Raw genomic sequence first — 17156 nt, forward strand, 5'->3', positions numbered from 1 at the left:
TGACTGCAGATGAAGGGAAGGCGGCGAGAGGATGAGAGCGCTGTACTTAAAAACGCCCTTTACGACTCGGTATCTTTTTCTTCTCCCTTTGCATTTTGAACCCTGACTGATTTCACAGAGAAATGTCCTGCCAACATGCCTCACCTCCTCCCAGGGGGGGAGGGGGAGCACGATCAGGTAACATATATCAAAGTGTGGAGGGCGTGCATATGTGAAAATGTGCAAATACGCACACTAGGTGCCGAGTGTATTACCTGTGCTGACCTCGTGGTAAGTAGGGTTGGGGGTGAAGCCGCCGGCGTAGCCCACCTGTGTGGAGAAGACTCCTGGAAGCTGCCAGAAAAGTCTCTCAGCTCCCCAGAAACAGCCTAAACCTGGACATAAAAGACAGCAGTATTAGTGTTTCTGTGCTACAATACCATCCACACAGTTGATGGTATGTGTGTGTCAATAACTACAAACTGGTGACAACAGAGGATTCCATATTGGGTTCAAAATGTGCGATTGTGCCGTCTCACCAAACATGATTGTCTCCATGCCTTCTGGAAAAGGCTCCACAGTGGGATTCCCATTGACTGCGTGCTTGTCTGTAAAGCGAAACAAATGTGTGCAAATGTGAAAATCAATTCATAACACTGTGTTTCAACAGCGCAAATTACAGTATGTGTGTAAAGGGGCCCATTAGCGGCCTCATAGGGCTGCACTTCGTTATAGGCCGAGTCGACCGGGCCAGCGGATCAGAGCCAGAGGCTTCAGTGCTGGAAGACATTTAAGAGATTACACGGCTTTGACCGCCATCCTATCCCTGCTGTCCTCTCCTCAATACCCACAATTAAACACTATCACACATTTATTTCCTGACCTCTCTCTTACTCTACTATATGCCTTTGAATGTGAGAGTATTAAGTACAAGGCTTGGCGCCATTGGGTGCCCACAAAGCGAACCAATGCGGCACGCGCCTGCATAACCTCATGAGCAGGGGAGTAGACCCGATGCCGTACTAATCTGCACTATGTTAAAAATACCCGATAAGTAAAACAAACTGGAGTGCTGAGAGGTGGTGGGGGTGGGGGGGGAGGTGGCACTCTACTGCCAACTGTGCTGCATGGAATTAGAGCGCTAAAAAGGAAGTGTGTGTGTGTGTGTGTGTGTAGCCCACAGATGTGTGAGGAGGATTAGGGTTTAAGAAGACTGAGGTGACTTAGCGTGCAAATCTCCACTAAGCAAGGCTGGTTTGTACTGCAACCACTAATATTAGTCCACAGATAAACAGGCCACAGGGTACACTAAGAGCTTAGGCACATACTTATAATGGATGCTTGCTCTAAGTTCAATGTGTGATTGCTCTCTGGCCGCTCAGAGACGTGTGATGTGTGACATTGACCTGAATAAAAACAATCTCTAATCTGATAGAGCCACAATAGTTCATTTCCTAGATAGGCCCGGGATGAGACAGGCCAAATAGCAAATACCTGCAGTTTATTTCACACTGTAAAGTCAGATAGTACAGAAGCATTGACAAGAAATAGCCTTGACATTAGGGCAATACACCTATCTCCCGATTCAATACTATCACGATACCACTTCGATATGTATTGCGATTTGATATCATGATTTCTTTTTTTTTTTTTTTACAATTTTTGTAACACTAGACCATGGGAAAAAGTTGAAACATACACTTTTAGGGACTTTTAATTTGAAAAATATTTAAATTAATACATTAAAATGTTTGATTTTCAGCGTAAGTATGTAGTCAGAGATGTCCTGAAGTCAAATGTTTCAGTCATTGTCAGGCATTACTTATTAATACATTTCCCTCACAAATTAGTGATATTTTCTTTTTAATTTATAATGTTTGATACTTCTGGTTAATATAATCCAACCAATCTTATTTCCATATATGTATTTTGTATACACAGTTCCCTTTATTAACATCTTATTACACTACTCTTATATACATGCAGCTTTAGCCGTGATGTCTAGCTCTGCTATTCCTGGCAATGTGTGAAACCCAAAGTGTTTCCATACTTTACTGTATGTGTAGTGTTTACCACTTTGCATTTAAAATGTGAGGGTGCAGGTCGTATCCACGCCGACCATCCACTGTTTTGTACTTCCTCGTTTCGCTCGGCTGCGGTTTGTTTTGATGACGGATACAGAAAGGATGTAATGTCACGTTACTCAGACTACAACAATAAAGGCGGTAACTTCCTTCTACATCCGCATAGACTCAAATGAAGCAAATATATTGATTCTGGCATTAGAAATCAATTTCAAACTTGTAAGAAAAAAAACAAAAATCGTGATAGATAGGTGAATCGTTTTTTTTCCCACCCCTACTGGACATTAAAGATTAACAAGTGTTATGAAGAATACAGGAAGCAAAACAGCACTTGAGCAGATATCACCTGTCTTGGTGGGCCACCTTAAGGGCACTTTTTTGATATTATACAAAACGGTTTGGTTTTTCTGTGCAGTAACAGATTGCAGAAGCATCAAGGACTCCTGAAATGTCACCGTGGCCTGAAGGCAGTCCCTTCCTGCCCTCCTGTTGTGCGACAGTTCTGTCTTTTAGCAGCAGGTTGTTCGGCGCTGCCAGGTCATGTTCACGGGCACAGTCAGCTGCAATCAAAGTTTATCTGTGTCAGCGACTGTACGGGCTAAATATTCTCAGTCCACAGGGGTGACTTGAGGTGGAGGACAGAAGAAATCTTCTGTGAATTTGGTTAGTCTCTCCATCCTCACTCTCACCCTCTTGTCCTGCATTTTCTGGCCACGGAGATAGAAAAGTACAGAAGTTGCCAAATGACGGAGAGAGAGAGAAAAATGTGAGAGTGAGAGAGAGACGAGTGTGCGATAGAGGAGGAGGAGTGGGAGGAGGAGAGATCAGCCTGCCAAAACAATAAAAGGAGTAAATAGCCAGTGAGAAGCAACAGATGAGGGTAGCAGAAAGAGGCAGTGAAGGATTCTTTTGGCTTTCAGACCACCATGCCTTTGGGCGCTATATAAAAAGACCAGGCACTTCATCCAAGAAGGGAAAACAAACAAGCAAACAAATAAACAAACAACCAAAAAAGAGAGGTAAAAAATGAAGACAGCCAAGAACACGCCGACACAGCACTGTCCAGAGAAGCCAACTCCGAGCCAACCCCGACCCCACCCCTCTCCCGACGCCCTCTCGTCTATCTCAGCTGCTCTCCATCTTCACACCACCTTCCCAACATCCCTCACTCTCCACTTACAAACACGTGCACACCCTCCTGCACGCACACAGGCACGCAATCGCTCGCACGCCGACCTCTGCTGTGGGTATTTCTCCCATGGAGCAGCTGGCAGAGGTCCAGGTGGTGCCAGGCTGGCTCCTTTCACTGTGCCTAGCCCAGCGTTCCCCCCTGCCAGCCCAGCGCCCACACCCCATTCTGCCAGAATTACCCCACCTAACAGCAAAAGAACTGGCTGAATACCCTCACTACGCTGCCTCACTACGCCAGCAAAAAGAAAGAACAGAGGACGACAAAAAAAAACACAAGCAGGGAGGGTGACTGAGTGAGTTTACAAAAGAAGAAAAACAGGCTGAATATGGGGGGAAGGATTCGTGAAAAGGATTTTTTCCCCCAACTTGGATGAGATATGGGCGTAATTTCTTTTGTGCGCCTTTGTTTTTGAGGATATCTGGAAAAGCGCAGTACAGCGGAATACTTTGGTCACCTTTTGTTGCTTTTAGCATGGTGGTTTGTAGGCGGCTGGACCAGAACCGAAACATCGGACCCTGCCGCTCTGCTTGTATCATGGTTACCATCAGTCAAGGGCACAACAATCTATCTGTGGCTCGGCGGATAATAATGTCCAGTTTCGGATGGTATTTAGTCTTTGTTTACCCTTCGATTCTACCCGTGGTCCTGTGTTTCTCACCCGTCAAACTGGAGTCCAAGCGCTGCTGCCCCCTCATGCAGAGAAGCGGGAGAGGTGCTATCGCTGGATGCCAAAACTGGTGACGGAAAGGTCGATTTCCAGGCTGCTCTGTTTATTTCCTTCCAAAAAAATCCATTCTCTCTCTTTCCCTCTCTCTTCCTCTTCCCTCCCTCTCTCTCTCTCGCTATTCCTCTTTCTAGCTTCACACAGGTTGGCAGGGAGTCAGGCACGAGTCGTCGGAGGAGGCTGAAGCTTTATACTGGTGCCAACTACCCTCTGCTGTATGGGAGGATGGGTAGGGGGCGAGAAAGAGTGGGGCAAAGGAGGGGTGGGGAGGAAAGAGGCAAGGCTGGTGGGAGGTGGTCCATTTTTTAAAAACAGTGAGAGGTAAGTAGAAGAAATGATTCTGCTGCTGTGGCCTAAAAAACAATCGGCCCAACTCGGTAATGAGACACTGAAAGCTGCCACAGCTCAGGGTGGGAAGGCTGTCTAGACTCTGAAGAGTACAACTTTGAAGCCATCCATGCATTCCATACATACTGTATCCTAGCAACGGAAACAGTTGCTATGGAGAAGACTACCTACTATAGCACAGGCTGCATTATACCCTTCCAGCAAGATGGAGGCACCACTGTTGGGGCCTGTATGAATATCTTTACTCAAACAGCGATCTGACGAGGAAGGAAGGGGACGACACCCACCTGGTCAGCGCAAATGAATAAATGCATCTTATTTTTAACCTCTTTGTAAAGGGAAAAAAACAAAATGTACCTTTACACTCTCCCTCGGCAGATATACCGGAGCAAATCTAATTTTCTTATACTCTTCAGTGTCACAGGGGGCTTGAGTCAATCCCAAAATGCATTGGGCAAGATGCAGGATACACTATTCAGAGGCTGTGTCTGAAATCATTCACTCATTCACTACTCCCTACTCAGTCAACTACTCAGGTCGTTTTCTCTGCAACGTTGATAACGTCATTGCTGTCACACAATTAAAATGTGCCAGATAAATATCTGCTGGTAGACCAACCATAATAAATACTGACATGTACTTTTGTGTGTGATAAATACATATGTAGGCTATTTTGTTGAGTTGTCTCTTCGCGAAATGCTCTGAGTAAATTTAAGTTCATAATTTTTACAAAATTATTCTCATTTTCACTGAAAAACATTAAAATGATTATGGTGTGAGGTTTGCGGGGATCTGTACCAAACAAAGATGCTTTCTTAAGTCTGTAGAGTATGATGTGTGGGCCATGACATCTCTGCAGCACGACGATATTTAATTAAAAATGGTATTTTGACACACATTTCGCCTTTAACAAATACTGCCATTTGAAATTCGCAATAGGCCATATTACGATTTCGATAAAATTTCGATTAATTGTGCATCCCTAGTAAGCAGTGATGCAGCGTTTATGTCTAGGGCTTTTATGTGAAAGGTAAGAATTAACGGCCGTTGTGAAGGTGGGGGTAATAAACATATTTGGCCAAATTTTGAGTCAGGTGGTGTTGTGATGCGCTGCTCTACTATAATACATTATTTTCGCGCCACCACTCATGGATTTGTCTCTGTCCTATCGTCCTTCTGCCATTTTTCCTTCAGCGCAATGCATGATGGTATATAGTGCTCGGTTAGTGACCATCGTTATCCGCTACTTTTCACGATGCATTGTGGGGTAGTTTGATTCCACTATAGAGTGCTGCAGGAATGAGTCCTAAAACCTGGAAATGAGTTAGCATTTTAGCACTTCTGATTCCCTCGTCTGGAAGTCAATGGGTCTTTGATTAGATGCCTGAAATAAGGTCTGTGGTTAACACAAGCTTAAGAGATTTTAACGTTTTGTTCTACGACATAAAATTCGTCAATAAATATCCCACTTGTGAATTTTGAAGCCTTTATATGTCTTAAAAAAGGAGGTTGTTAACAAGTGGCTACATGAGACTACTAGACGCCATCACGCCTACTCGTCCGCCTTTACAGCCTCGTTGTGTATACTCGCACTCATGCGACTGTGATGTAGTTCGTTTATAGCTTTTTACTTCTGGCGATTGCATTCAGACTTCAAAAATCATAAAAGTGGTGTTCATTTGAGAAGATTATCTTGCTGAACAAAACCTGTAAGTGTCATAAACATGTGTTTGCCACAGAGCTTTTTTCCTGCAATAATCCAAAACCCAATGGAAAAATCCCATTGGCTTTTTGTCGAGGGAACCCAGTGTAATGCTAACTTCCTGGTTGGTCTACAAAAATACGCCATCCCTGGAGAACTCTATATAGGGTATAATAATTCCCACTATAGCCCACATTCGGACAGCACTACAAAATGGCAAACTAACGATAGTGAGTAGTGAATGATTTCGGACACAGCCAGTGTCTCCAATTCACCTAACTGACTGCAATGTGGAAAGCGGAGCTCCTGAAGGAAACCCATACCGACATACAAGCGCCACATTTCAGGTTGGGACACAACACAGTCCTAATCAGTGAGCCACAGTGCTGCCCATCTCATTTTATTTATCTACCGTTTGTATACTTAACTTGCATGCTTTCCAAATTACCTACATATTTTTTTCTTCCCCTCTGAGCATATTGCAAAAGCCAAAAAAAAAGCAAGGGCATCCGGAGACAGCAGAGATGGGAAAACAACGGAGCAATAATGCCAGAAATATATCTTCACCATGAACCTGCTTTGAAGAGTTATAGTGAGGCATGTAACAGAGATTGATTTTGGTCAGCTGACCTCCCCCATCCTGTTTGGAAGAAATATTGGCAGTCTATCCTGCACTGACTCAAAATAATAGCTACTGTGCCCCTACCATGTAGCAATCTGCCACTGGATCATTCTCGCCAAGGTCACAGAGTACATTATACAGAGAGGAGCGAGGGAGGGAGCGCAGGACACCGGGATGTCTGAACAAGGAGCTTCTTCAAAGAGGATGGAAGCAACTTTCAAAATTAGTGATCTTCATTGTAGAGAGAGGACAAATGTGTGCACTCACTGACACACACGAGGCTGGGACAGCACAGGGCATATGTGGAGACAGTCCTCGCAATCCCTAAATTACTCATGCTTACTCCAACACACACACACACACACACACCAGAACAACCCCATCCCCACCTAAGCTGCCCCCCACGGTGAAAGGGGAGGAACAGATTTCTGCCATGCGGTGTCTCCGAGCTGCTCCGACAGACGGAGCAGGAACTTACGACGGGGCGGAGCCTTCATGCGCATAATGCCCAGATGGGCCCCTGGACGCTGCGGCAACGCTTTCCTCCTATGCACTCACACCCAGCTCCCACAATGCACTTTGCGGACACCTCAGTCTGACTTGGTGAAAATGACAGGTTCAAATTGCACCACGTTTCGCCTTTGTCATGTACGCCGACGTGCCCTCCTGTCTGAAAATAGGACGGTGAAAAGCTGAATGAAAAGGATAAAAGCAGAAAGGACTCGGTACTACATCGCAAGAATGTGGAGGTGTAAGGACGCAAAAGAAGGCGTACATGTTCGCATGCACTGAAACCAGGAAAACGGCAATACAATCTTCACTTTCGACAACATTTTAAATTTAATCATCAACTCTACGAAACACAATCCCACCATACATCCATCCCAACAGGCTTTTGCTGCCACTTCACTCAAATATTTCATTATTGTCCACATCACAAAACACCAAACAGACTAAAAAGTTTTGCAGCAAGTACCTTGGGCATACTCCTTTTAAAAAGGTTCCCATGGCCATAACTCAAAGGGAAAAATTGCTGTTCACAAGGGAAGTGTGTGAAAATGTGCACTATTTAATCCAAAGTCTGGTAATAATATCAAGTTTTTCATATTTAAAGACACATTTTTATAATAACAGACATACAGTGGCTTGCAAAAGAATTAGTAGGTGTGAAAATGAAGACCAAAGAGCATTCTCAGGAAGAAGTGTTTGGATCAATAGTGAGGAAATGGAAGCTGCATCATACCACCCAAGCACTGCCAAGACTAGGCCGTACTTTAGCTCAAAGGGAGCAAGAGGGAGACTTGTGACGGACGGTAAGATGTGGGACAAGGTGTTGTGGTCAGATGAGACCAAGATAGAGGATTTTGGACCAAAATTCAAAGCACTATGTGTGGTGCCGCAAACCTAACACTGCCCATGCCTCAACAAACAAACACCATCCCGATAGTGAGGTATGGTGGTGGCAACATCAAAGCTGCGGGGATGCTGTTCCTCAGCAGGAACTGCTGGGCATGTTTTTACAACTGAAGGAAGAATGGATGAAGCAAAAATACAGAGATACTGCAAGAGAACCTGCGTCAGTCCGCTAGAAAACTGAAGCTTGGGAGAAAGTTCACCTTTCAGCAGGATGGTGTGCCCAACCAAAGCAACACAGGACTAGTTAAATAATGGGGAATGTTCTACTATGGCCAAGTCATAGTCCAGATCTCAATCCGATTTGCAATTAAAATACTGAATGGAAAACTTTCATGTCAAGGACTCCCTATTAAAATCCCTTTAAACCAGACACACACTTGAAAAAAGTATTATGACCCTGTAATTTATTAAGATTATTATTTACTTGTTTTGTTGAGTGTCTTTTCTGCAGGATGGAAACGCACAAAAAAGTTCAAATCTGTGGTAAAAATGAGCCGTATCCATCGGCGTCGCTAGGCCATTTTGCCGGGTCTTAAGCCCCAAATGTTTTGATTGTAGCCGCGAATGTAATTTTCAATTCATGCCTATGTGAAGCTTGACAGAAAAAGTGTGCTAATGTGCAATAGTCTTAGTAACACAACAGCCTGTCAACATAAATGCAGGTCTCTAACAACTCTGACAGTCAGCGCTGAGTGGGGAGAAATGGAAGAGCGTCCAGGTGTTGATTTATATTATGAAGAAGCCGACATTTGTTTTCATCATGATGGTCATATATGTTACAGTTACAGGCTCCGAAATGAACTACACTGGTAAAATGACTCATTCATTTTCCTATGAAAACAATGCAAACGCACTTCCTTAAAGTCACAGTAGAGAGAAAGATAGACAGAGACAGTAGCCTAGCAGATATAGATATAGCCTACTGTATTTTTGTATTTTTAAAAATCCTTTATTTTTCAATAATTAAAGACAATCTCAACATGGCACAGTTGCCAGATTAAACAGGGATAAGAAAAAATTAAAGAGGTCTCCTAGAAACACAGCGTTAAAGCACCACACCCTCCAACAACAACTCCACGGAAGCATAAAAAAACAATATTTTCCATGAGTTAGTGAAACCTGAAGTACCGGTTTGTCAACAGATAAGCATCGACTGTTTTGATTGCAGACGTCCATTTTGTCGAGAGCAACCATCATAACATTCCTATTAAAAATTGAATTTCAAATGAATTGCAATGTTTGCAGTAGTCATACAGTGCATTCAAATTTTATTCAGGCAGTAGTATTCCAGGCAGAGCAGCAGGGACCACCCAAAGAAATAATTCACCTCTCACACCCTCACCTCTGCCACTAACAGTCTGGGCTCAACCTTAAATTAAGGATAGATGCATTCAACCCATGAGGCCATGCACAATGTGGTCAGCCTGAAAGGTTTTTGGCTTGGAAACATGTTTGGAAGAAAGTCTAATCTAAATTAGCTGCAATCAACGTTCAAGGTTCACTTATTTGTCATTTTACAACATAGGATTGCACTATGAGATATAAGTTGTGGCTCCTTCACACTACACACACACACATAGAACATAGGCCTATATACGCTACACATATTTAAATTACAATAGAATAAAACAGTTACAAACATATACTTATATACATGTAAATACACATATACAGTGTACATAAACGTTAGTTATTTTACAGATTCATATGAATAAAACAAATTATATAATCAACTAATAAATGATTAGGTATTATATAGGGCTGACCCGAATGCTTCGACGCTTTGAAGCTTCGACCATTGCCATGGTAATACACCTCCAAATCAGTATTCGAATGCTTCGTTTTTTGTTTGTTTTTTTAATATAAGTACGTAATAATAAAGTGTAAATCTCAAAATAGCCCATAACATTAATTATTATTAGTTATTCTCAGATGGATATAACTGTTTGTTGTGTGTAGAGGTGCGTATGTGTTGAGTAATCCAGGAAGTTTCCCGCGATGCGCGTATCGAGGCTTGTATCGTTTTAGACCAATGTCGTCATTGATGACGTCCGAAGCCTCGCTGCCCGGCCGTACCGCGTGACTGGTTCAGGAAGTGGTTCAGATCTTCACTGGTTTAACCAATGCCACTTTCCAGAAGTGACACGGACACTAATATTACCCCTCCTGCCATTATTATATTATATTACACTACACTACAATACAATTATTGACCAAAGGATTGGTTTACACACATAAGATGCATTCCTCACAAAACAATTACAGTTAATTATACATGTATGTTATAAACTCATAATATACTTACTAGAAAAGTCGTTATATTATGTATTATATAGATATAAATGGATTACATGGTAACATATTTTTTTTCATTGTTTCCAGTTCTTCCCAACAGCCTTTACTGGCGCAAAATACAGTATATCACAGATCACATGTTTAACATCATATCTGCCTTTTGTACACTCTCTGGCCCCCAGGTGTTTTCGTATAATAAGCTACACACACAGAGAGTATGCAGGCCACAGTTAGTATGTGCAATGCTGAGTGTATTCCAAATACCTCTGTCTTTAAACCAAGAGTTGAACCATATAATGTAAAATCCACCAGCTATTGCAGTTATTATATTCCTGAAGGATTGAAATAGCAGTTGATGGCAATTTTTTTTTTTTTTGCCAAGTTGCTGGAGTACGATTTATTATTTTAATAATAAATAATTCACTTCATTTATATCTTCATATTTATATGTTACATTTTGTTTTACAAAGTTAGGAAAGCAAGGTTGAAGTCAAGTCTGATGTGTCCGTGCACAAAAACGAATGATCCCCGTCACGTCCACACAGTGAGGCATACAACTTATTAATTAAACACTGGTATCGGATCGGGTATCGGCCGATACCAAAAGCCAAGGTATCGCTATCGGGACTGAAAAAGTCGGATTGGTGCATCCCTAATAATTATAATATAGATTATTCTGCATAATGAGTACTTTTGGTACTTTAAGTATATTTTGATGCTAATGCTTTGGTATTTTTTTTTACATAAGTAACATTTTGAATGCAGGACTTTTCCTTGTAACAGAGTAGTTCTACAATGTAGTATTACTACTTTTAGTTAAATTGAGTATACATCTTCCACCACTGCACATAATAACCTATACACACACAGTTAGTATGTGCAATGCTGAGTGTATTAACTGTCTTAAATCAAGATGCTGAACAATATAATGTAGTTAGTTATTACAGTTATACAGTTATTGCAGTTATTATTATATTCCTGAAGCAATGAAATAGCAGGATTATTTTTGGGTGAACTCCTGTGAGGTCACTCACGCGCCTGCAGTTGATGGCACGTGGCCCAGTCTACCATATGTCAGCTGGGGACAACTCCATCAGTGTGGAGGAGATGGAGACTAGTTGTCACCGCTGTGTTATTTATTTACCTGCCACGACCATTTTCTCCTCCCTTCCCTTCAGAGCTCGGTCTCTGCTCGGCAGCCCCGCCATTGAGTCAGCAGCAGCAGAGAGAGACACAACAGAAAACAGCAGCAGCAACCAAACGGTCTGTGTTTGTGAGGAGGACAGCTGTGGAGGAGGCTCAGTCTTCCGGGATAGCCTCCATAGCGACATGCTGAAGGGTTTTACGGCTGGGACGTGAGGAGGAGGAGGAGGAGGAAGAGGAGGAGAGACGGCGGCAGTGAAAACGCCACTAATATGAATATTCATTGTGCGTGGGCAACGTCGTGCACTGCATATTAACTAATCAAGGGGTTAATACGACTTTGGCACAAAAGCCTACAGTGCACGGTGTGCGGGAAAACGAAATTAAATTGAAATAAATATCCACGCACGTTCCGCATGCAAATGAGCTCGCGCCAATTATCAGCTCTCTCGTGTGTGGTGGGAGGTGCTTCCGGTGTAGATGAGGTTGGAGTATATATGGATGTATGGATGTATGGATGGATGGCTAGGTCTGCCTTTGTGGTTCATTTTACATCAAGGAATGCCTGTGTGGGTTAATATCCTGAAGAGTAACAGCTTCAAAAGTCCACTGTTAATAAGAGTCCACTGTAAATAAGAGTCCACTGTTAATAAGAGTCCACTGTTAATAAGAGTCCACTGTTAATAAGAGTCCACTGTAAATAAGAGTCCACTGTTAATAAGAGTCCACTGTTAATAAGAGTCCACTGTAAATAAGAGTCCACTGTAAATAAGAGTCCACTGTTAATAAGAGTCCACTGTAAATAAGAGTCCACTGTTAATAAGAGTCCACTGTAAATAAGAGTCCACTGTTAATAAGAGTCCACTGTAAATAAGAGTCCACTGTAAATAAGAGTCCACTGTAAATAAGAGTCCACTGTTAATAAGAGTCCACTGTAAATAAGAGTCCACTGTTAATAAGAGTCCACTGTAAATAAGAGTCCACTGTTAATAAGAGTCCACTGTTAATAAGAGTCCACTGTAAATAAGAGTCCACTGTAAATAAGAGTCCACTGTTAATAAGAGTCCACTGTAAATAAGAGTCCACTGTTAATAAGAGTCCACTGTAAATAAGAGTCCACTGTTAATAAGAGTCCACTGTAAATAAGAGTCCACTGTAAATAAGAGTCCACTGTAAATAAGAGTCCACTGTTAATAAGAGTCCACTGTTAATAAGAGTCCACACTCAAAGAAATAAATCTGTAGAAAAACAGGCAGAAAATTACCAGGACATTTTCCGTTAAGTTTACGGACATTTCCTTCAACCCTAAAACGGAAATTTCTGTTGAGTATATATGGATGTATGGATGGATGGATGGGTAGGTCTGCCTTTGTGGTTCATTTGAATTAATGCCAAATTACCCCAATATCTACCTCAAAAATGGATGGATGGATGGGGTGGTCTTTTATCCATCATTCTCTTTTAAAACATCTTTTTATCCATCACCCTATTAAACACCATCCTTTTAGCCATTATTCTTTTACTTCTATCTATATACTTATTTATATTTATTTTACTTTATTTTATCTTATTCTTTTTAATCTCGCCTTAATTTGATGTAATTTGACTGACAGCCAGCCACCTTTTTAATCTCGCCTTAATTTGATGTAATTTGACTGACAGCCAGCCACCCCCACTACCCCTCTCAGGCGCACACACTGTACACAGTCACATGATATTGATCTTGCCCAGTTATGTTGGCTTTTTTAAAGTTTTCCTTCTTTCTTTCTTTATTTATTTTTTTTCTTTTTCTTTTCTTTTTTTATCCATATTTCATTTTCTTTTATTTTTTTATGAGGAAAAGGAAGAAAAGAAAAAAAAACAAAAAAAAAAACTCCTCAACTGGCCGGGCATGGGCCATGATGCCTCAACACCAACTAGGCTCCTCCTCCATTTCCTCTCTCCTCCCTCTAATGATTTCCTGTGGATAGAAAAGGGCATATGCCCTGAGCTATCAAAACAAGCTCACGAATTTACAAGAGTTTTTACGGGTAGGCCTGCCTTTGTGGTTCATTTTACATCAAGGAATGCGTGTGTCTGTTAATATCCTGATGAGTAACAGCTTCAAAAGTCCACTGTTAATGAGAACAGTCTGCAGAAAAACGGATAATGTCCTGGCAGAAAATTTGCACGACATTTTCCGTCAAGTTTACGGACATTTCCTTCAACCCTAAAACGGAAATTTCTGTTGATTTACAGGATGTCCTCCGTACCATTCACGGACACTTCTGTAAATCCTAAAGAAGACATTTCTGTAAAATTACAGCACATCCCATATAATACAATAATGACTGGTATCCATCACAATGTACTGTTCTGTGATAAACAGCTTTAAATACAAATTGAACATGTTTATTTTTTCTTCACGTCATTTATTTTTTCCCCTCTTGTATACATGAATTCATTAAAGGGCAGTAATTTACTTTTTGCTCATGTTAACATTCATAGTTCATAGTTTATAGTTTTTGTTCCTGCAATGCAATGCGTCATTTAAAAATACGGGTAAAAAACCTGTAAAAAATTGATACAGAAAATTCCTTCATATGAACACGGTACATTTGCCTGTATTTTTATGGACTTTTCTTAGAGTGCACTGTTAATAAGAGTCCACTGCTAATGGCCTACAAAATGGCTTAAACCCTGCATGTGTTATTAAAATGTAAAAAAAAAAAAAAAGTTGGTAACACTTAATTTTACAGGTCAGCAAAGTTCTTTGGTAATTATATAACCTATTTGAAATTTATTTGAAATTACTGCCAAATTACCCCAATATCTACCTCAAAATGTATCAAAAAATTACATTATTATAAACATTATTCAATAATTATATTCCACTATTTCCCAATAGCTGTTCATTTATTTAATACATTTCCAGGAAAAGAATACAAAGTTAATTGATATGCTTTTTTCCCATGTGATGCTGATAAATATATAATAATTAGCAATTATTTGAAATTCTTTAAAAAAAACTCCCTGAATCATGACATTAGCTACCAGGTTACATTTGTGTAGACAATAAGTCACACAATGGTGAGATTTGTGCCTGATCAGAAGTGTCTTCTATTAGTTTTGGGTTTCCACCTCCGATGAAGAGCAGCGCACAACCGCTTCTCAAGCCTAAGGGCCCTATTTTAATGATTATATGCTATTTTAGCATATAATTATGAAATACAGTTTATAATAAAGTAATTTTTGATACATTTTGAGGTAAATATTGGTTTTGTTTGTCTGTCTTTCTGCAGGATGGAAACGCACAAAAAAGCTATTTACTACATTTTATTGTTCAACACAGGCCGTTTCGGTAGAGACATTAAATATGACAATAGGCGGATTGTAGGTGGATGTTTTACTGGCGTCCGGTAGTCGCTTTCAATCCAAAATGGCGGAAGCGTAGCTCTGCTGCTGGGCGCTGATGTTGCAATGGAACAAACAACTGACTTTCACGTCTTGGCAGTAGACGTTCTTTGAGCGAGTCCTCTTCACGGAGTCCGCCATGTTGCTCCGGCATGTTTCTACAGTAGCCCAGAATGGACAAACCAAACCCTGGCTCTAGAGAGAGCCTTTCACATGTTTACGTTTCCTGAAGACCACCGTAGTTCTCCGACACACTTGTGAAACTGCGGTGACTTGAGCCGCAGAGTGCAAAACCGCACATGCTTGGAGATGCTCTCTTTTTTCTACTCTTTACAAATGATTATCAGGTTGGCTGTGTCGTATCTGGCGACAAATGCCAAAGTCCAAAAAACTTTACACTTTAATAAGTAACAGGCCTATATTTGCCTGCGAGTTACCTGGTCAGTCATGTTCAAAACCACAACACTACATGCTACGTCATCTTCGCTGTATAGATGTGCAGAAAGTTGCAAATTGCAGTCTTCAAGCGAGTCATATCAATCATCTGGACAACTGTGCAGCTGCTGAATGCTGATGTCCAGGATGTGTCTCAGTCATCAAAAGCGTTACATTCTGTTATAGACGGAGCCAGACCAGTAGTGTGATAGTAATGAGGCCGATTATTTACGTGTGGTAACTTCTTGTGCATGCTTTTGAACCAGCCAATTTAACCAGTAACAAAGAATCCAGGGCATTGTTCCTATATCCTGCAAGCCGGAATAACATCACACCCTGCTGCAATACCCGCTTTCCCCCTCTCTCTCTCTCTCACTCTCTCTCTTATCTGCTGGGGGAAATGAAGCTCAATCACCTGCGGAGGAGCTGAGGGCGGCACAGGGGACTTTGCAATGCAAATGCCAGGTAATTACCTGAAAGCTAGGAGAGTGGAAGCACACAGATGAAAATAGAGCAGACAGAGAGAGAGAGAGAAAGAGATGAACCGAACACTGGGTTCACATGCCTGTTGATGCAGGATGATTGGGGTGTTTTGGGGATGTGTGGGGATGTAGGAAGAGGAAAGGGGGCAGGGGAGGAGGGGAACAAAAAGGTGATGAGAGGCACATGGATGGATGGGAACCACGTACACACATACACAGAGCCCACGGTGTGTGTGTTAATTTCCTCCCTGTGCGTGCATCTGTGAATGTATGTGTACGTTCCTTTAAAAAAAAAAAAAATCAATACATTTAGTCTCTGCATGCTGTGATGGAGGACTTTTAATTTAGAAGAATATCTGCACTGAATAAAACCATTTTTTTTGCATGAGTGCGGTGGCAGTTTGAGTAGAAGTGTGTGTACACTTGCATGCATAAGTGTTTGCGCCTGGGTGCTTGTGCGCACGTAGGCATTGTGGGTATATGTGCACCATTGTCTGCGTGCTCTCTAATGGGCACTTGTGTACGTGTATGTGTGTGTGCATGCGGTGGGTGATTGCATATGTGTGTGTGTTTGTGTGTGTGTTGTAGCGGAGGATTTAGTGAGTGTGCCAGCTTGCAGCTGTTTGATTGTCAGTGAGTGAGAGCGAAGAGATGTGCAGATGTGAGTGAGTATCAAAGAGATTATGAAATGACCTGGAATTAAACGCCGCGGTAGATTTTAACCGGGCATCGTGGCACGTTAAGCCCCTCTGTGTGATTGAGAGGTGGTTGGAGAGCTGCATGTTTATGTTGGTTTAGACAGCTAAAAAGCTATTTTATTTAATAAGCCAAAATGCTTATTTGTAATTCAATACAGGACTCTAGTGTTTGTTTGTTTGTGGAAGACATTACCAAGCAATAGTGTGACTCACAAGCAGTTTGCACCTTGACTCAGAAGCTGCCTCTGATTAACATCTGAACAAAACAGGAGCCAGCCAACCAGAAAACTGTTTTGGCGATTTAGTGTAATTGTGGCTTTGCTAAAGTCTCACTTCGCCTAATTAGAATAATAAATCATGCCGCCTCGTTGTTTTCAAAGGGCCCTCCATCGTCTCGCCGAAGCAGGTGGGATTGTGGGATGGTGTGAAAAAACAAAGGGTTTGATTGCTCGGCTGAAGCTACACAGTCAGTTAAAAGCAACGTGGCGCTCTCTCCGGGGATTCATATTCAAAACGGAGCCGTATCAATTCATGGGCCTGAGTAGCGAAAGCCAACTTGACAAATTTTGATTCATACGCCGGCCCATGCTTGACTTCACTTGACATAAATCACTTGGCTCATTGGGAAATGGAGAGAGGAGAT

General features: G+C 41.7%; 1 protein-coding gene across 2 annotated transcripts in view; it reads right to left on the reverse strand.

Annotated features, from left to right (window-relative positions):
• The window catches only part of msrab (methionine sulfoxide reductase Ab), a 44239-nt gene extending 32421 nt beyond the window's left edge, over positions 1–11818 (reverse strand). Inside the window, exons 1-3 of one of the 2 annotated variants that reach the window (XM_074660517.1) lie at positions 11507–11818; positions 519–587; positions 255–374 (exon numbers count right to left, since the gene is read on the reverse strand). In XM_074660517.1, coding sequence (XP_074516618.1) covers positions 255–374; positions 519–587; positions 11507–11789 — 472 coding nt within the window. In that variant the 5' untranslated portion in view covers positions 11790–11818. Of the gene's footprint in view, positions 1–254; positions 375–518; positions 588–3913; positions 4070–11506 lie in introns of those variants that run through there. The other variant, XM_074660518.1, reaches the window with a different exon arrangement.
• Positions 11819–17156: the final 5338 nt, after the last annotated feature.

Source organism: Sebastes fasciatus, chromosome 15, assembly GCF_043250625.1.
Source record: "Sebastes fasciatus isolate fSebFas1 chromosome 15, fSebFas1.pri, whole genome shotgun sequence".
NCBI classification, from domain to species: Eukaryota; Metazoa; Chordata; class Actinopteri; order Perciformes; family Sebastidae; genus Sebastes; species Sebastes fasciatus.